The sequence below is a fragment of the Mixophyes fleayi genome, chromosome 7 (assembly GCF_038048845.1).
Source record: "Mixophyes fleayi isolate aMixFle1 chromosome 7, aMixFle1.hap1, whole genome shotgun sequence".
Classification (NCBI taxonomy): Eukaryota; Metazoa; Chordata; class Amphibia; order Anura; family Limnodynastidae; genus Mixophyes; species Mixophyes fleayi.
Window position 1 is genome coordinate 37801997 of NC_134408.1, and position 21792 is coordinate 37823788.

A 21792-nucleotide genomic window follows, 5' to 3' on the forward strand; every position below is an offset into this window, starting at 1 on the left:
GACCTCTTACTTTAGTAGGCCTGTTGAAATAACTAGTACTGAAACATTACAGTGTATAATTATGGAATCTCTCAGAATGCGGAGGGTCACAAATTAGCCTTAGACAAGTTTTATGTACTTTCTGAGCACCGGGCACCATGTACTTACACTGCATCAGTTATGGAAAGATACCAGTAATAGTGTATTGGGAGATCAGTAAGTTCCTGGACTGGCATTTTATACAATTGTTAGTTAGTAGGTACCTACAATATTGATCAATTATATTAGCTCTTCCTTTTGTGTGTGGATTTAGACTATTAATGATTTTATCTAGCAACATCCAACACTGTATTTATAATAGTGTATGATTGTTAATTCTATTGTGGGTATATAAAAGAGACAGTGTTGTTGTGGAAATTCGTGGCAGGCCGCACTGCCTGATGGCCATGACCCCTTGTGGAGGAGGAGGTTGGAGAACAGACTAATTTAGCACTAGTTATGCAGGTCCCCTCTGTAGGCTGACCATGCACCCTCCGGTGGTATGCTATTTCCTGGGCTTTCATATTCCAAATCAGCCCCTTTCATTCTCTTGAGCATCCACAAAAATACAAAATTACACACTCCCCTTTGTCGATCCCAAGCTGTATGCACACAAGCTATGTTCCCTACTCACCAACTATGTGTTGAAGGATAAACTACCGAGATTGGCCCACTCATGATGAACCGTCCAAGACGGGCAGGAGGCCTGGCCCTCCTTGACCTTATCAAATATCAAGAAGCGGCTGTCTAGGCTCAACTGCGCGACTGGTCTCTACAGGATCGCAATAAACCATGGGAAGACCTGGAGGGGAACCTCAACCATGCCTTCCCGTTACCAGTCTTGCTTTAAGTCCCTAAAATTTGGCATCCCCAGTATTCTGACCTCTATAAACTTACGAGAGATGCCCTGACGGTTTGGGGCAGAACATTGAAGGCAACAGGTGCTGTAATTCTCCCTACGTCTAACCTGTTCCTGCACACCCTGGTTAGGCATATCCCTAATCTCAGCCTTTCTTTATGTTCCGCCAATGGCATCACCACATTAAACACCCTTTAACCTTACCATTTTATCCTTCACTCAGCTGTGGGACCAATTTCATATTCCAAGGCATGATTTTTACAAATATTTGCAGGTCCAGCATTGGTTCCTCTCTCTAAGCATGCACAAACTCCCCTTACAACAGCCCCCGCCCTCCTGCTTGCTAAATTGACGTCTGGGACCAACAGGGCCGCCATTTCCTTCTGGTATACGTTCCTTACCGCAGAGGGCAAGCCCTCAAAATCTCCCTCCCAAATTTGGTGGGAGGGTGATTTCGGGCAGGTATTTCACTCGACCCAATGGGACTGCATCTTTCAAACCGCCCATCGAATGTCACGGTGCTTAAACCACACAGGGATGATGTATAAGCTGCTCAATAGGCTATATATCACCCGGACTAAACTCCATAACATTTGGGGGCGTATCCATTGTTCCTCCGGCCGCCGGAAAAACAAGCGCATTAAAATTATTACCGTTAATACGGTAATTACCCGCTGAATTTCGGGAGCTGCGAGATGAAATTCAGCGAGTAAACTACCGTATTAACGGTTTTTACGCGCAATATTACCGTATAAACGGTAATAGTTTTAATGCGCTCGTTTTTCCGGCGGCCAGAGGAACAATTGAATACGCCCCTTGGTCTGCAAAATCTAAGGCCCATTGCCCCACAACTGTGGGGTAACGGGAGATATACTGCACAAATTTTGGGGATGCACCATTGTACGCTCCTTGTGGTCCACAGTATTTAATTTAATATCGACAGTCACCCAAATTGACCTCCCCAATGCCCCGCATATAGCTCTCCCCCACTGCCACATTCTGATTACAACTCGGGCAGTGATAGCTCAGGCCTTGAGGTCCCCTTCCCTCCCGCCTGTACCCAAGGTAATTAATAAGATCCAATTGAGTTTTGAAATGGAAACGCTAGGGGTCCCCTACTCCTCTGCTTCTTCTTCATACATGAAGTGGTTCGCCTGGCTTGGATTTATTTCCAAGGACCCAACCCCCATTGATTCCTTGCACTTAGCCCAGGGCTCCACAGGGTAGAAGCTCTGCGTAGGACTATATTTGCTGTTCCTTTGTAATTGTCTGTATAACCTGTAAAACTTGTACTGATGTGTATCACCCAAATTTCCCCCATCCCTCCCTTTCCCTCACTTCATTTTTATTTTTCTCTCTGTAACCTTTAATTAAAAAATACTTTAACAAAAACTATATAACGTTTCAAGATATTGGTAGGACTTCTATATTGACTTTATACAAAAGGAGGCACTGTACATCTCACCCGTTAATGGAGGTCCTGGACATAAACATGCTGAAGACAGAGGACATGAAAGAGTGGTAGAGCTGGATGGACAACCAGCCGGACTTCTCAATGCTCCTGTTCAGGAATGTCTGTGTTCCATGATCTAAGTAACTCTGGACAAATATTGTCTGAAGATCATCACTTAATTTCTCGGTGTCACATAAATACCACTGGAATAGAAAGGGAGGGGGTTTAGTGTCTCTCCAAAATCAGAATAAAAGGTTATTCATATATGAAATTAACAGCTGTATCTATTGAATCTGTTCAAGTCACTTTTTTTTTTATCTGTTCTCAGTAACCTTATACAACGATTAATATTCTTATAAGTAACAAATCCTCTATCGAAATTAAAAGGTACATTACAGCCATTGAATTCATTGTATATACAATTTTGTATGGCCATGGAATGCCTAAGCAAATACTAAAAGTTTCAGGTTTTTTTTTTATAAAAAAATGTACTTATTTATTTATTTATTTATTTATTTTTTGGGGGGGGGGGGATCCTCTTTTAAAGCTGCACTGCCATCTGCAATTGTTTTTTTTTATTAACATCGCCCTCCTCTTAGCAGGAGCCGCTTCACGTAGCAGTATTTTCCGGGGTCCTCTATTCCTCTCACAACCCCGGCCGAAAACCGGAGGGGGCACTTGAGGTCTGAGCGGCAGGACCAATTACAAGCCATTTAAAAGTGGTGAATTTATCAAATTGCCAGTTCTGTTTTTCAGAACAGACAGAGCCCTGGGAAAATGACTGTACGTAGCCACCCCCCAGAACTCCAAATAGGGGGAAGGGGCACTTTAGTCAAATCATTTACCTAGGTGGTAGTGCAGCCACTGCTCTGTCCAAGCTCTTAATTACATATCTCTTATGGTTATTCTGTAGGCATGTCACTTATTGATAAATATTACCCATAATAGCTGTTGAGTGGAAATGCCCATAAGAAACAGCTGTGATATCTCTAAATGGGAAACACTAATGGTTTGGATTAATAATGAAGTTTGATTTACTCTGTTGAGAACGTTCCATGGTATCGGAACTGAAATTAGCATAAGTCACAGTATTCATTTACTTTGATTTATACCTGTGATGCCAAAGTCCCTTTGGGTGACTATATGCAGTCTAACTGCTCCAAAATGCTGATAATCCCATATCATGAATGAGCAATGTCTTATTATCTTAGGCTAGGTACACACTGGCCCGATGATTGCACGAAAAACCTCCAATCAGCTGACATACGACTGTTTGGTCAGATATTGTGTGAGTGTGTATAGTGACACGATGATCTAATGTCATCCCAAAGTGCCGATCATTGTTTCATTTGGTTGGTCGTACTGTTTAATATTTTCTGACCAACCACCGACCGATCATGTAGTGTGTATGCAGTCATGCTCACAATCTCCATAGAGTTTACAGAGCCGTGTTCTTTTCAGCCGATTCTAGCGATGAATGTCCTGGCGAATAAATGTAGAGAGTGTTGGAGAAGGAATAATTAATTTGTTCGTTCTGAGACGGAATGTTTCGTTTCAGAGTCACAGAAGCTAACGAAATTCATTAGGACATGTGAATAGTTATAACAAGGCGGTTTAATCAGTGTGACAATAATGAATGAATGAATATTGTGCTGTCATTCTCTGAAGACTAGAGGACCAGATGAAGAGCACAGATCTGAAAGTAAATCGTGTCAGTGTGTATGCATGAATCGCCTGACTGATAGGACCTTCAGTCGTAGGTACAATCGTTTGAGATAACACGTTGGTCGGAAAATTCTTCAGTGTGTAACTAGCCTTACAAATGCACAACCTCCTGTCATTCAGAAACAGATTGTTTGTGTTTGCCATAATGGACAACGGCAAAATAAATGTATCAGTCGGGAAAACACAGCAGTGGCAAACATTGTGTGGGCTCAACCAATTATTCAAGAGAATGCAACCTGTGAATTGACAAAGACTTCATATCTTCAAGCTGTCACAACGTATTGGCAACTGCCATGTGTATAGGGCAGCGATACTTTTCAAAAGCACATCAATAGTCGCAACAGTGACACCAATGTAAAATATGAGTTCAAAAATAATTTATACATTGCAGAACTAGGAGCAAGAAAAATGTAGTTCTTTATCAAGACATATTCAACAATAAAAAAAAAAAAGACTTGATATAAATGTATGTTTATTTAAAGCAGCAATGGCGCATAGATTTTTTCTTTAACTAACAAGTTAAGTGCCTTTAAGCATCATTTTTTTCTAGCTATCCTCCTACAAATCATTTTTTCCTTTTCAAAAGCTTTCTGGTTGTCAGACAAAGACACAGGCTCACAGCACTCAGCATGACGTGATGGCAGAGGGGGAGAAGATGGATTTAAGTTCAGACAGAGCTCAAAGGGGTGTTCCAATGCCCCTCTGCTCACTGCAACATGTGCCATGTGACTGTTGTGGCCATGGTAGTCCAGAAGACGTAAAGCTTGCACCTCCCAAGTGCATTTTTTTTGTACAAACATTTGCCTCATGCTCACTTTGTCCTTGCTTGCAGAAGAAACACAGCATGCACTGATAGGGGCCAGTGATCAAACACTTACTTACAAGTGGGAACAAGACCTTATAGTCCATCACTGATGATTAAACCTTATCCGTATAACCTTGTAACACAAGAGCAGTTCTGAATGAACTCTTTGAAGGGACACTACCTTGAAAAGAATGTGCTATTCTCTATGATTTATGTTACTACATTAAAATTCCAAGTTAGGTGTCTCTCCTACACAAGTCAGTTACACATGACTGGTAATATCACTTGCTCTATTCAATAACCTATCTCATAGTCCTCTGAGCTATAGAAAATACACTGACTAAGTCTCATAACATGGCTACCGACTGCAACAAAGTAAACTGACAAGCCATGGAAATGCGAAAGCTACAGAGAACAAATGCAGCATTTATTCTTCATGAAATTTAGGGGCATATACAATTAGGTCCGGTGATCATGGTTATGCTCCGGAACGGCCAGCGAAGATACAATAATGCGGATATCCCTTCGCCCCTAATAGGGTTGCAAAGGGAAATCCGCGTTATTGTGGTACCGTATTACCATATGTAATGCGTAACCGCAATTTCCGGACCTAATTGACTATACCCCATAGACTTCTGTTTTATACCAAATCACTTTACATCTGTGGCGAGTTACAAGCTCTAAAACACAAAGACAATAAAATAATTGTAACGTCTTTAAGTCAGATGAACATTCCACCTTCACAGTTTTTAAGTGGATCCATCACATACCAACAACTAAGGCAGCCATTTTGTGGTATGAACCAATGTCCAGACTGTCAATTCACTGGGAACCAGTGATATCACTAAGAAATGTCCAGTAATACCTAGACACTAGTGAATTGATCGGCTGTTATCCTCTTTATTCGATTCAGTCCCGAAAGTGGCTCATGGCCAACTTCCAAGCCCTGCTACAGAAAATTCCTCTCTAATAAAACATAAAAAGATAAGACTAATCGGACAGTTTTATTGCTGGCCCAGCACGCCCTTGTATATTCTATAACAAAAAGACTATAATTCAACATGTTGCAATAATTTCAGCATTCATTTTACATAAGTAACTTTGGGTGAGGTAAGCAGTATGGAAAAACAGTTTTCAAACCCTTTATTAAAAGCAGCAAAATGGTAATGTTACTGCCAATATACTGAATGAGGACATGTGGTCACAACAAATACGATGGTGTAAACAAAAGCTAACCATGTACTGTAATTAATTTCATACTATATAATGGGGTCATTTATAGAAAGAGGGCTTCAGAGAAAGTTACACAGATCTGCAAAACGACAGAATTTGAGTGTTTTTTTTAGGTGTTTTTTTCACAGTGCCTATTGTTTTTATTCTACATGAGACAAGGACAGTGTCACAGGGGTGGAAGACTGTACGAAGTCAGAGACTGAGAAGTGGAAATGCAAGATTGCCCCAAAAGCACAGACTATAGATGTGAGGCTCCTGTAAAACTGATGTGTGAAGGTTGTGGTGTCCGATGAATACGTGCATGAAACAAAGTTCATACATCTAACTTGTTTGATGTAACAGATGATAAGTCTCATATAAACATATATAGCTTATGCCAACTAAAGGTTGGATGCCAAGACATTCAATTTTAGCCCCCAAAAAATATTGCAGACATTTGGTCTATAAGGTGCTTCAATATAGCATGAAAACAACCTGTGCGCCTCTTTATGATTATTATAAATGTTATAGTATCAGTGCCAACATCGCCACAGCAAAACAATCTGCGAACCAATCTACTGATTTGTCACAATTATAAGTGACAACACATGATCTTTACCTCGATTGATTAAAACAGAATAACTTGACCTACAGACTATTTTTATACATAGGATGTATTGACAACATTTTTTACAAAATAGCCACACACAAAAAAGCAAACGAACTGGGCACATTTAAGAAAATTGAGCATTGCAGACATTTCACTCATTGAGACAATGAATTATAATAAGAGGAAGCCTGTTAGAGTGGGAGGGGAATAGTATAGGGATTACATAGCTTTTATGCCCCTTGTGGCCTGCTGGTGAGCAGTGCACGCCAGTAATGAATAGACAGACACTGCTCTGCCAGACAATGAGCAGGAGGAAGTGGTTTGGCCGCACAAAACCCAGATGAACAATAGCAATTTAACATCATTGATTGGCCTATGGTAGCTACACAATCTGCCTTGCATTCCATCACAGCCTTGCCTCTCTTCACTGTATTCTGTGACTGACGATATAGCCAACCAGTTCCTACCACTGTACAGTGAAAATGCAAGAGGCCTGTTAGTGTAAGGTGCACAAATCTATAGTACTAACTAGGTTTGAGGCCTTCGTAAGCACAATTTAGTTACACAAAAAAAAGGCATCTGCCACTGAATTACAATTTGAACAAAATAAAGAGGTCTTACTCCACATAAATTTAAAGAACAAATACTCCATTCCTGATACATACAAACAATTCATATTAATTCACTGTATGTAATGAGTGACAGGGAGATACTGGGACAGCGCAACCATTGAGAAGCATGCAAAGAGTAATATTTAGACCAGTAACTGTTGACAAGGGGTAGGAAGTGCAGCCGCCAGGAGCTCACTTATGTTAGGACCATCTATATAAAAAATAACAAGAACATGTTTATTGTCACAAGATTGAATGATAAGATGAATCAGAATGTCAAAAAATGTGTTGCGCTGTTACCAGAGATTTTAGGAAATTGGAAAAGGAGAACAAGACCTTGGCAGTGTTATGAGAAAGAGGAAAGCAAAGGGGAATGGTAGATAGATAGAACACAGTCAATGGAATGGTAAATCTGACCTACTGGAACCATTTTAATAAGAGACAGTTAAAGATTATAAGAGGATGATCTTCACTTACTAAAAATTGGGGTACTTCAATAAAGTGAGAGGACAAAGAGTCCATGTTCAGTAGCTGTAATATAAACAAGAGCAGAAGGTATAAGAGCCAAACAAATGACTGCCCAGTAAATACCATGAGGAGCATTAAGGAGATTTAAAAAGGGTGCTGGATGTGGAGAAGTATTCAGAACATCCGGGCACTAGTGTGGGATCTTAGATAAAGGGGCCCCAGGCTATACAATGGAGGTCTTTGCCTGCATGTGAACCAGGGGGCACTCCACCATGGCAGTGTCCCACATGCTCACCCACATCCCTGGTAAATATGACACACCTGGTGGCTCCCTTCCCAGTATGGGGCCTGGTTGTGGCTCAGCATGTTCATGTACAGGGATCTGCTCAGGTGACTCCTCATGTACCGGCCACTCCACATCTTCTTCACCACGGCCAGGCAGACCACGTAGGTGAGTACCCAGCACACAAACAGTTTCATCTGAGCAGTACCCGCTGATGTCCGCCGGCACGGAGCCCTTCCATGGCACACATCAGCCCGAAGAGGAAAGCGGCGGGTGGGGGGGTGCAAGCGGCCGTGGATAGAAGGAGGAGTGAATAGGACTAGAGAGGGACGGAACCGTTGTTCATCGTCTATGTTTCCGCACGGACTCTATTTGCTACCTGATCATACCACACCGTGACAGAGAGGGCGCTCTAGCCGCTAAAAAAAAAAAAAAAAAAAAAAAAAAAAAAGAGTGTATATTATTGAAGCCATTCTTGTTCCTCTCTATGATCTGCCCACTTCCGCCCTACTCGCTTCTGGTTGGCAGCTTGTTGCCAGCCAAAGTGTTTTGTTCTTTCGTCATGTAACATTAGGGATGGTGTCAGTGGGATGGGTGTGATATACACTTCAATGATTGTAAAATAAACTATATCTGTCTATAATTATTGTCTCAGTTCAGTTGCTTCAGATGGTTTCATTTGAAATTAATTGAAATAGCAAATTAGTGGGTAACATAAAACGTGTAAAAAAATACAGTAGGAATGGCAAAGGACATTTAGAAAACAGGTTTGCTGCACTATATTTTAAATTGTGTGTCTGATCTTTGAAAATGTTAGTTTTTTTTTAGTGGTGGGGGTTGTACTAAAATATATTTATGTTTCAATTATTATTTCTCTGTAGATATCACTGAACAAATCAGAAATGTTTGCCAGTGTCTCATAGTATCTAGTCCTCCTTATCACATGTCATGCAATGTCCCCATTCACCATGCAGATGTATATTATTCAAGCTGTGGCATGACCGCCTTCCTGTAATCTATTCCTGATATTCGCAAAAGTTAGGATCAAGATTTCAGTTAGAATTAGTATTTTACTGCCAAGTGACGTGGTGTAGGCCGTGCTTGGGTGTCCCTGTTTTGTCTTTCAAAAATACTGCAGATCTACTATTGATTTCAGCATATGCTCCATGGCAAGCCACAGTACATGCATTTATATGAGGTTTAACTATGTTGATAATTCCCTCCCCTCCTCAATTTTAGCAGGATGCTAAAAGGGAATTGGTTTAACATACAGCCGAATATGAGCATTAAGAGGTGTACTTTGCCATCAAATGTTTTTTTTTTTTTTTTTTTATAGAAGCCAGTGCTTTGCCAGACGGACAAATGCGATGTTCTAAAACTCCCAAAGTGATGTTTGTGTTTATTTTAATTTGTATTTTGTTTTTGTATTTAATTATATTTTATATGGAACATGTGACTTTTGCATTTATTAATAACAAGTAAGAAAATATTCTGTCTTGTGTATATGAGATTTCATTATATTATATTGAGTATAAGTATGGTGTGCAGGAGCCACTGCAGGGGAAGAGGTTAAACCACACAGGAATCCCTCTTGAAGTTCTGTTTAAATTGCCCGTATTTGCTCTGTGCATGTGCAATGGCATTCTGTAGACCGGCCCAGGGGCAAACGCAGGATTTGTGGAGAAGGGTTTCCACACCACGCCACCAGTGGGCGTGACCAGCATGCATGGGGGCATGGCTATACTTTTAGACAGTGTTTGGCTGCTCTCCAACTCTTCCTGTCCCCATAATATACACGGGCAATGCTGCGTGCACTTCTGTTAGGTGCATGCAGCTCTCCGTTTTAAAGCAAAGCTGTGTGAAGCGGGACATACCTCCTAACTGTCCCTACAGTCAGGACAAAGTCCTGTTGGTGGACTGTCCTGCTCTCTCCTAACTTTGCTGCTTTCACTACTTGTTGCTGCTGCTCGTGTCCTAAGCTCAGTCGCTGCTTGTCTGGATCCTGGAATATTGGTCCATTTGGAAAAAGGACAGGTACATGATATAGAAATCCCAGCAATGAGTGAACACAGTAGGCCTCATTTTCCCAAAGCAGCCCGATATTAAATCAAAACCACCCACATTTAATAATTAGGCCTCCCAGCAACCATCCCGAACATTAAATTAATGTCATTCCCCTTTAATAAAAAGATCCTTATCCCCCCCAAACAACCCCAACATTAAATTAATAGTATTTACATTTAATAAACATGTTTCCTCCCAGGCATTAAATAATTATTATTCACTTTTAAGAAATAGCTCTCCACCCAAACATTAAATTAATAGTCCCGTCATCCCACCCTTAATAGGTCCGCCATAACCCCACTATTAAATTAAATATCCCCAACCTTCACCCCACCAATAAATTAAAGGTTCCCACTTTCAACCTATGAAATTAATCTCTCACACCCCATCCACATCAGATAAAATACCCCCCTACACTTACATTAAAATCCCCTTTTCCCCCTCCCCCACACTTATATTAAAAGTCCCTCCACACACGAGACACGCTAGCAGTAGGAAAGAAAGTGTCGGGGGGACACAGCAGGGGAGCGATGGCTGTGAAGAGTACAGACAGAAACTATCTGCACACAAGCTGCAAAGTGGCTGGTCCTGGGGCAGGGTCCAGCCACCTCAAGCATTCTGCGCTCCAGGCTGGGAGGGGGGTTTACAGGCACTAGGAAACCCCACCCCCTCGGATTGCCTATGCGGCTCCAGCTGACCTGTAAAGAATGAAGCTGCCCCGCCGGGCAGGGGCGGAGTGGCCATTACCTTTACCGGGAAGCTCCCCGGGAGGCCGCTGGCCTAACGAGGCCGCCTTCTATTTTTTTTTTTTTTTTTTAGGTCACCCGGCGCGGTCGGAAGGAGGGCAACAATCCCAAAATTGGTGGTCAGTGGTAAGCACCAGGCAGCCTCACGCACCGCGAGGCTGCCTGGTGCTGCAGCACTGCGGGTCATACAGCACTGTGCACCGATCAGACAGGAAGCAGGAAGTATTCACTTCCTGTCTGTCTGATCAGGTCTGCGGAGCAACGCTGCAGAGCGCGCCGGCCCTGATACTTAAGGTAAGTGAGAGGGGGCTACATCTGGGAAAACTATATGTGAGGGGGCTACATATGGGAAAACTATATGTGAGGAGGCTATATCTTGGAAAACTATATGTGAGGGGGCTATATCTTGGAAAACTATATGTGAGGAGGCTATATCTTGGAAAACTATATGTGAGGGGGCTACATATGGGAAAACTATATGTGAGGGGGCTATATCTGGGAAAACTATATGTGATGGGGCTATATCTTGGAAAACTATATGTGAGGGGGCTATATCTGGGAAAACTATATGTGAGGGGGCTACATATGGGAAAACTATATGTGAGGAGGCTATATCTTGGAAAACTATATGTGAGGGGGCTATATCTTGGAAAACTATATGTGAGGGGGCTACATATGGGAAAACTATATGTGAGGAGGCTATATCTTGGAAAACTATATGTGAGGGGGCTATATCTGGGAAAACTATATGTGATGGGGCTATATCTTGGAAAACTATATGTGAGGGGGCAATATCTGTGAAAACTATATGTGAGGGGGCTATATCTGTGAAAACTATATGTGAGGGGGCAATATCTGTGAAAACTATATGTGAGGGGGCTATATCTGTGAAAACTATATGTGAGGGGGCAATATCTGTGAAAACTATATGTGAGGGGGCAATATCTGTGAAAACTATATGTGAGGGGGCAATATCTGTGAAAACTATATGTGAGGGGGCAATATCTGTGAAAACTATATGTGAGGGGGCTATATCTGTGAAAACTATATGTGAGGGGGCAATATCTGTGAAAACTATATGTGAGGGGGCTATATCTGTGAAAACTATATGTGAGGGGGCAATATCTGTGAAAACTATATGTGAGGGGGCAATATCTGTGAAAACTATATGTGAGGGGGCAATATCTGTGAAAACTATATGTGAGGGGGCTATATCTGTGAAAACTATATGTGATGGGGCTATATCTGTGAAAACTATATGTGAGGGGGCAATATCTGTGAAAACTATATGTGAGGGGGCTATATCTGGGAAAACTATATGTGATGGGGCTATATCTTGGAAAACTATATGTGAGGGGGCTATATCTGGGAAAACTATATGTGAGGGGGCTACATATGGGAAAACTATATGTGAGGAGGCTATATCTTGGAAAACTATATGTGAGGGGGCTATATCTTGGAAAACTATATGTGAGGGGGCTACATATGGGAAAACTATATGTGAGGAGGCTATATCTTGGAAAACTATATGTGAGGGGGCTATATCTGGGAAAACTATATGTGATGGGGCTATATCTTGGAAAACTATATGTGAGGGGGCAATATCTGTGAAAACTATATGTGAGGGGGCTATATCTGTGAAAACTATATGTGAGGGGGCAATATCTGTGAAAACTATATGTGAGGGGGCTATATCTGTGAAAACTATATGTGAGGGGGCAATATCTGTGAAAACTATATGTGAGGGGGCAATATCTGTGAAAACTATATGTGAGGGGGCAATATCTGTGAAAACTATATGTGAGGGGGCAATATCTGTGAAAACTATATGTGAGGGGGCTATATCTGTGAAAACTATATGTGAGGGGGCAATATCTGTGAAAACTATATGTGAGGGGGCTATATCTGTGAAAACTATATGTGAGGGGGCAATATCTGTGAAAACTATATGTGAGGGGGCAATATCTGTGAAAACTATATGTGAGGGGGCAATATCTGTGAAAACTATATGTGAGGGGGCTATATCTGTGAAAACTATATGTGATGGGGCTATATCTGTGAAAACTATATGTGAGGGGGCAATATCTGTGAAAACTATATGTGAGGGGGCTATATCTGTGAAAACTATATGTGAGGAGGCTATATCTGGGAAAACTATATGTGAGGAGGCTATATCTGGGGAAACTATATGTGAGGGGGCTATATCTGGGAAAACTATATGTAAGGTTTTTTTTTCCTGCATTGCTTTAGAAATGACCCACTGTGTATTAAGTCATCATATCTAGGTTTTCCTAAATGTTTCCCCAACCAAATTCCAAGTTCTAAATCCCGCCTACTTTTGTGTTGGCCCCACCAACATTTAAGTTGGCCCCGCCCACATGAGGCCACTTCAATAATTTTTTCCAGGGCCACTTTAAGTACCCAATCCGCCCCTGCCGCCAGGTACGATCAGTCATTGCACCTGGCCACGTGCATAGAATGTCATTACATACATATTGGAGCTCTGCGAGTTCCTACTTCAACAATGCCACTATAGGATTAGATACTGACACTGCAAAGACATATCTCTACACTTTCTCTGTTCTATGGTGGGGCATAAGTACACACACTTGTTAATACTTTTTGTTATGTGCATTTTTTCCTACGTACGTTTTCCATGCATATGTGTCTTAACTCTAAATGAGCCGAATAACACTTTGATCACACAGTACTGATTGGAGGTTACGTCTCCCCTTGGATTACTTTTTATTTATTTTTTTAAATACTTTATTTGTATTGTAAAAAAAAATTGTCATACATGTTATAAATATTTGATATAATTCAATAAAGACTTAATTAAATAACATATTAAAATGTAAATAGGAATAAAAAGAACGATCTTAAATGGGGTGATAATATAAATATATAGACAAAATATATCAATTGAAAGTTATTAATAAGTTATGTTAAGAGACATAAGGAAGTGTGACTACAAATAAGGAATTAGATGGGGTAGGGAAGGGGGGAAAGGGGGGAAAGGGGGGGGGGGGCGATTGAGACCTGTTCTGGGATTTCCAGTGGACAGATATTTTGGAAAAATGATTTTGTGTTCATTCATATTCAATATTATTTATAGTAAAAGGAATGATATATTTTGAGTTTGGACAGGCGATGGTCTGGGATTAGAGGGGTTAGTGTAAATGAACCAATCATTCCATATTTGGGAGAATTAATGAGGTTTTTTTATTTAAATATGCTGAAGTTTTTTTCATTTATGCCAAATACCTAATTTTATTTAGAAGTTGTTGTCTAGAAGGGGGGTTTGGACTGGTGAAGAACTGATACCAAGGACACACTTGGAGGTATATTTTTTAAACTGCGGGTTTGAAAAAGTGGAGATGTTGCCTATAGCAACCAATCAGATTCTAGTTATCATTTATTTAGTACAGGCTACAAAATTAAAGCTAGAATCTGATTGGTTGCTATAGGCAACATCTCCCCTTTTTCAAACCCGCAGCTTGATAAATTTACCCCTTGGACTTTGTTGAAAGACTCTGCTGACTTTGCACTAATGCAGTGATGGCTAACCTGTGACACTCCAGGTGTTGTGAAACTACAAATCCCAGCATGCTCTGCCAGCTATCAGCCAGTTATCTACTGGCAAAGCATGCTGGGGATTGTAGTTTCACAACACCTGGAGTGTCACAGGTTAGCCATCACTGCACTAATGTGTGTCTATCAAAAACCACATAACATTAAGCTTGGTCACTGCCCTGAGGTCAGGGGAGTGAGTTAAGGAATGTAGCTCAGCTGCATTAGCAGCCAGAGCAAGGGGTGTCTATAGCTCTGTCTTTGAAGAGATTGTTTAGCGGTATTGTGTGGTCAACTACAGCTACATTTATGTAAGTGTTATAGCCATTCGTTGTCTTATTAAATAGTTTTATTTAAAAGATACTCATCTAGGTATACCATTCATATTCACCCAGGTGCATCGGACAGTTAACTTGGGGTAGCTCCTTGCTGGCTGATGCAGGTAAAAGTGCTAACTCAGACCCGATATGCTGTCCTCACTCTAGCTTGTCTTGTTGTAGTTCCCAAGTTCCTCATGCTAGCCAAGTCAAGGGGACATCTCAGTAACCGATGGCAGTCCCAAGGGAAAAGGCAGTTGTATAGAACCAAGGGCACGCTGGGACCGATGAATGTTTTAAAGTGGATTGGGTGTCGGGTCCTTTTCTTTCCCCATCCTTCTGTTATTCCTAGCTTAGTCTTGTCTGATATCAAAGTTATCATCACCATTTATTTATATAGCGCCACTAATTCCGCAGCGCTGTACAGATAATTCACTCACCTCAGTCCCTGCTCCATTGGGGCTTACAGTCTAAATTCCCTAACATACACACACACACATCAATTTGTTAGCAGCTAATTAACCTACCAGTATGTTTTTTGGGGGAGTGTGGGAGGAAACCGGAGCATCCGGAGGAAGCCCACAACCTGCCCGACCACCCATTTGGGTTTTGATTCTATGATGTATAATTGCCTGCTCTAGACTCCTGACCCTGGCCTGTCTGATTCTTCTCTTGATGTGGCACTTTCCACAATATATTCATCTCTGCTATGCCCATGAGTCACATCTCTCTCTCTATAAACTCCCAACTTACGCATCCTGTCCATTCATGTTCGTTCCTGCCCTGAGATTCTGTTTTTTGTTCCCCCTCAGCTACTGATCAGTAATCCCCTGCTGATAATTACAAAAACTCACTATTCTTACGGATTCCGCGCTGGGCAGACCTTTGTTTACTGGTAACTAGACTGGAGACTCGGAGCCAGTGAACCACTTTCTAAAAAGTTAATTGAAAAAACAAAAATCCATTTTGAAGCAAATTTGACTTTTTCTTCAAGTAGTCTTTAAAACATGACTGCAAATCATATATACAATGTCAAACCTAATACAAAATTGAACAAACTTACATTATAAATAACTAATAATAAAACAAGCTAAAAAATATTTTTTTAAATAACAACCTCTCCCCCAACTAGCAGAACGGTGGGAGTACTGTGCGCTTTGCCCAATGCATCTTCTCCCCTCATAGACAGAAGACTGGGTTGAAGTCATGCCGAGTCAGTCTCTAACAATATAAGGCTCAGTAACAATCATGCAAAGGTATATATGCTGTTCTTTGTTCATGAGCTTACTTTTGTGGAAATGCACTTGGGTTATGGTTAAATATTTGGGGGTAAATGTAACAAGCTGCGAGTTTCCGGTGTGTTTCAAAAGAGGACATGTTGCCTATAGCAACCAATCAGATTGTAGTGATCATTTATTTAGTACATTCTACAAAATGATAGCTAGAATCTGATTTGATTGCTATAGGCAACATCTCTACTTTTCAAACCTGCCGGAAACTCGCAGCTTGATACATTTACCCCTTGGATTTGCAGGGCAAGATGGCATCTGCATTCCTTGACTTGGGTGGATTCGTTACCTGCGCTAATACTTTTTTTTTTTTTTATTAACTTTTTTTATTGTACATAGAAATTAACAAATTTACAACATATTGCATAAAGGTAGCATGTTTCTCCAATGTACTAATAACATTTTTATTTTTACACAGTACAGTCATTATGAGAAGAGAAAAGAAGTAAAGAGAGTAAGAAGATGAGGGGGGTGCCGAGGTTAGCCATATAAGTATGTAAGTAATACCACTTTCATACTGCCGCCCCGGCAATATCCCGGGTTGTTAACCCGGGATATTGCCGGGGCACAGGGCAGTATAGATAAGAAGATTCCCGGGTCGGGTGGGTTCATACTGCATCTGCACGACCCAGGTTTTAGAAAAAAAAAAGTGTGAATTTTTTTTTTTAATTAAAAATAAATACATAACAAATGTTAACTTAACTTATTTTCAGCCAGCGGTGTCTCCGGTGCGTTGCCGGCTGTCAGGGGGACCTCTGGGTACTAAAATGACATAATTTCTAGTCCATTAGAAATTACGTCATTTTAGTACCCAGAGGTCCCCCTGACAGCCGGCAACGCACCGGAGACACCGCTGGCTGAAAATAAGTTAAGTAAACATTTGTTATGTATTTTTTATTAATTAAAATCTTTTTTTTTTTTTACTTCCCCATTTATTTTTTTTACAGTATGAATGGTGAGACCCGGGAATTACACGGGTTGCACCATTCATACTGCAGGTGAGCGGGGTCCAACCCGGGAATTATCCCTCGCAAAATCCCGGGTCTAAGTCCCGGGATTTTAGACCCGGGATTTTGTGGTTGGACTATTCATACTGCACCAAGAGCCGGGTTTTTCAGCGTGCCTCTGCAAAAACCCGGGTTTTTGGTGCAGTATGAATGGGGTATAAGTAAAGGGTGTTCTCTGAAGTATCCTGTTAACTTTTCCACAATCTTCAAAACTCTTTATTTTTGTTTAAGATTGCCACCAGCGGATACACTAATTCACTTTAGTCAATTCTCGCTAAGTCTTATTCTGACTTGAATTAAATTACATCTAACCTAGTCTCCATCTTCATGTTTCTCAAAAAGACCACCTAGTACCTTCATACCTTCAAAGATCTGCATGATATGGAGTTGAGTTGATTCGTCAAGAGTGTCTATATAAGCACCCCACTTAGCGTGGAAATGTTTGACTCCTTTCTCCAGATCGTGGAAGGTGGCTCGTCTATCGAAATACAATGTTTCCATTAGCTTTGATTTTATCTCCATTACCAATGGAGTTTTATGGGAGGTCCAATTACTCAAGATGGCTTTCTTTGCCAGAGTGACTATAACTGTAAGTAGTGGCACAATTTGCAAATCTTTTAACCGATCTTTCCAAAAACTGCAAGCAGTAACACCTCATAATGAGCAGACACTTGTATCTCAAAAGTAAAGTTTATGAATGCCACCAGTTAATTCCAGAATCTAGTGATCCTTGAACATGACCACATATTGTGTGCCAAAGAAGCCTGAGATTTTTGACATTTAGGGCATATACCCAAATCTGTTTTTACTATATACCTCCTCTGTATTTGCGATATCTATATATATATATATATATATATATATATATGCCCTATTAATTGATCTAATATGGACCTCTTGAAGTCTAGCAGAGCTGAGGGCTTTCAATGTATATTTCGTGTAGCGCAGGATCTCTCCAGGAGGACGGAGATCCGTGATATCTTGCTTCCAAGACTCCCTTGTTTTGGCCCACACATTATTAAGTTCAGCATCAATCAGATCAGTATACAAGTATTTGATCTTAAATCTATTCATTCTAGAGAAAACTAGAATTGCTTCTAAATTATCTGTGCCCTCTACATCGCTCAGCACCACTGTTCGTTGCTTTGCGCTGATACTTTTAACAAAAAAAATTCACAAAGCACACATAAGTAGTACCATCAACAAGTTACTCTGTTTAGAAAAGTGCCCAGCATGTCTCATTAGAGGAAGGGGCCACGTTCCTGCAATGTAAAGCTGCCCAACTCGATTTAGGAAGTCTTGTTGTTGACATTACCTGTGTGCACTCTGATCTCTTTGGCAACCAAGATGAGATTGTATCTTCGACCGGCATCAGGTTCAAATAATTGTGTTTCCTACTGCAGTAGATTGATGTGCACTCTCCCTATTCTTTCACTTAAATTCAAAACAAAAAATTCTGTCTTGCGAGCCAATATTATTTCAGGGAGAAAGGGCACATCTAGGGGGGCAGTTCCATGCTTTGTGGGAAGGTGCATTGTATGTTTCTCCTCACACAATGATTTTTTTTCACCACCTCGGCGGTGGCAGATGTCAGATCTTGTCCCAATACTTTTGATCCAATGATTTTTTTTTTTCACCTTATAATAGCGCATTTATAGACTCACTTCGAGCAATGTAACATTGAAGCGCATAAAAGAGACACTTTTAATAAGACAATCTTGATGTCCCCTTAAGTCGAACACATAAAAGAAGCTAAACAAAACAATATTTTAGAATTTATAATTTCATACCTGGGCCCCACATTCCCTAGTTCCACAACCGCAGATAAGACCTGGAGGTAAATGTATTAAGCAGCGGCTTCTGCAAGTTGGCGACTCTGCAGGGGAAATTTAAAACGGCAATGGCTTTCAAGGCAAAAGGTGCTATGAAAGCCATTGCCGTTTTAAATTTCTCCTGCAAAGTCGACTATTATCAGAGACTTGCAGAATCCCTTACTGACTTTATTACTTAAGATGTTTCCTTTCTCACTTTGGCACCTGCTGTACCTTTCTTTAGGGGCATATTCAATTGTTGGCGGAAACGGCAAAAATCTTGAGCTCCGCGCACTATTACCGTTATTACGTTAATAGTGCGCGTAAATACCGTTATTACGTTAATAGTGCGCGTAAATACCGTTATTACGTTAATAGTGCGCGTAAATACCGTTATTACGTTAATAGTGCGTGTAAATACCGTTATTACGTTAATAGTGCGTGTAAATACCGTTATTACGTTAATAGTGCGCGTAAATACCGTTATTACGTTAATAGTGCGCGTAAATACCGTTATTACGTTAATAGTGCGCGTAAATACCGTTATTACGTTAATAGTGCGTGTAAATACCGTTATTACGTTAATAGTGCGCGTAAATACCGTTATTACGTTAATAGTGCGTGTAAATACCGTTATTACGTTAATAGTGCGCGTAAATACCGTTATTACGTTAATAGTGCGCGTAAATACCGTTATTACGGTAGTTTTCTCGCTGGATTTCAGCTCGCAGCTCCCTGAGCCGCAGCTTACTATTACCGCAATAACGGTAATAGTTTTAACGCCGCGGGGATTCAGAATAATTGAATATGCCCCTTAGAGTCACTCAGAGAACAGAGGAAGTAATCATACACTGGTGTAATTTATAACGTTTAACTTTTATTGTCATCACTTAATGGAATGGTAAAAAATTTACTGCTTTACATAAGAAAATAAATCGTGGCAGATCATAGGAGGTGGACAAATATAACAACTAATAATGTAAGTCTATACAGATTCTCTTATAGTTTCCTATACTAAGTAGTACTCACAACAACTGTAATATGCTAACACAATGCTCCTCTGCCCATGTAACAATACATAGTGAGTAATGCGCCAGTCGCTGAGATATAAGGGTATGGGAAGTCACAGAGTTCAGTGACCACAAAGCTGCCGGTCATGGACCTCTGTATTATTCCATATAATATAGAGTGGTTATATGACAACTTAAACATAATAGTATTTTATTTAAGTATTAAAGTCTGTTTTGGCATACATCATTTTTAGTTTCTTTTTGTTTTTTTACATGAGAATGTAAAATTTCATTCTGTCACAACCTCTTGTTAGAGGTTAGTGTGAGAGGTTACCACAGGGGAAAGGGGCAGAGTGATGCTTGGTATATTGTGAACTGTTTAATTAATATCTAGTTGCGGTAAATTTGATGGAGGAATTAAGTAGATAAGTGTTGTTCAAGTACAGTGGAACAGCCAAAAAACACCTCAGAATGCCCTGGTAATGCACCCCTCTGCCTCGATGGTCTTCCCCGCGTACATGGAGGTGCACATACACTCTCCGCTATCAGCCGTCTTTATATGGTCACACAACTTCGCAGTGACTTTCAATAACCTTATAATTTATAGTAGGGGGATATATTTTCTCGTATATAACTTATATTGGGAGGAAGCACATTAGAATTTCCTATACCCTTTAACAACCAATTATATTTAACCATATCTACTTTAAAAGTACAGACATTATATATCACACACTAGTAAATTGTAAGGTTCAATAGCCCATCACGAGCTACCACTAAATGCTATGCTAGCCATGCTTACAGTTTAGTCACTGCCCATTTTTAACATCTTCTACATTTCAGGAATGTTCTCACTAACATCAGTGACCCTCTGATATTATAGCTCTAGAAAGATATGTTAAACCATAATTACTATGTTTTATTTCCTTTTTACAACATATTATTATTACTATTAAGGTTTTCTATGTATTATTCCTTTACGTGGTAGTTTGTTTCTAATATCATTGTCAGTAACATTCTATGCAAGTGAAAGGAGAACACCTATAAGAATTCTAGTGTAGTAAATATATCGGGCCTGATGCCGAGTTGGACGCACGTTGGGCATAATTTAAAAAACTGCCTGTAATAATAGTGTACTTACGCCCATTGCTGTAGTGAAGAGGTTAATAGGGAGTATGCTGCAGAGATGTTGCATAATATAACAAAGGTAATCTGGGAAAAGCATTAGTCAAATGGATTCAGAAAGTACAAATCTGGACGCAGTTTAATACCGTCTTACATTTGCACTGTTATTTCGAAACACCGTTTTTCCTTGCTTCTTTGTGTTTTTCACCAAAGCATTTACATCACCTAGACAGGGTGTTTATTTTCCTTGCCCTGTATGCGACAGAAATCTGATCTTTGGATACAATTGTATTCTATACACAGAGCAGAAGTAATATGTGGGAAAGTCCAACAGCTATAAACAGTGATGGCTTGATTATATAAAGGCCACGGAAGGCACCACAGAAAAAAAGCCAGAAAATAAGAGTATGTTTAAACCAGGGTGAGAAACTGCCACATCTGAGGAAAGGGTTAACCTCCTGGGAGTCAGGAGGAAGCCCCACCCATTCCTCAGAGGGGAGGAGTTTGGGCCTATTTTAGGGCTCGGATTCAGTCTAGTGATGACTGGTGTCTCGGGAGGGTGGAAGTCTCACCCCTCTCCACTAGCAGAGCCATGAACATGGGGCGTAGCGCTGGTACACGGGACTTGTGGTGTGGATCCTCACAATTAAGCCCCTGTTTGACCCCGACTCAAGACTTTGGTTGGTGACTTGATATTATCCCATTACACTATCAAATTAAAGTGGTCTTCCAGAGGGAGGCATTTGGAACAAATCCATGTTCACAGCAGCAGGCGCTGTGTGTGCTGATCTTGTGGGAGACCATGATTG

General features: G+C 40.6%; 1 protein-coding gene across 2 annotated transcripts in view; it reads right to left on the bottom strand.

Moving 5' to 3' along the window:
• METTL9 (methyltransferase 9, His-X-His N1(pi)-histidine) overlaps nt 1-8396 on the bottom strand; it is a 28476-nt gene extending 20080 nt beyond the window's left edge. Inside the window, exons 1-3 of one of the 2 annotated variants that reach the window (XM_075179689.1) lie at nt 8083-8394; nt 7771-7824; nt 2343-2533 (exon numbers count right to left, since the gene is read on the bottom strand). In XM_075179689.1, the coding sequence (XP_075035790.1) occupies nt 2343-2533; nt 7771-7824; nt 8083-8241 (404 nt within the window). In that variant the 5' untranslated portion in view covers nt 8242-8394. Of the gene's footprint in view, nt 1-2342; nt 2534-7770; nt 7825-8082 lie in introns of both variants that reach the window. The other variant, XM_075179688.1, reaches the window with a different exon arrangement.
• Between the last annotated feature and the right edge of the window lie 13396 nt (nt 8397-21792).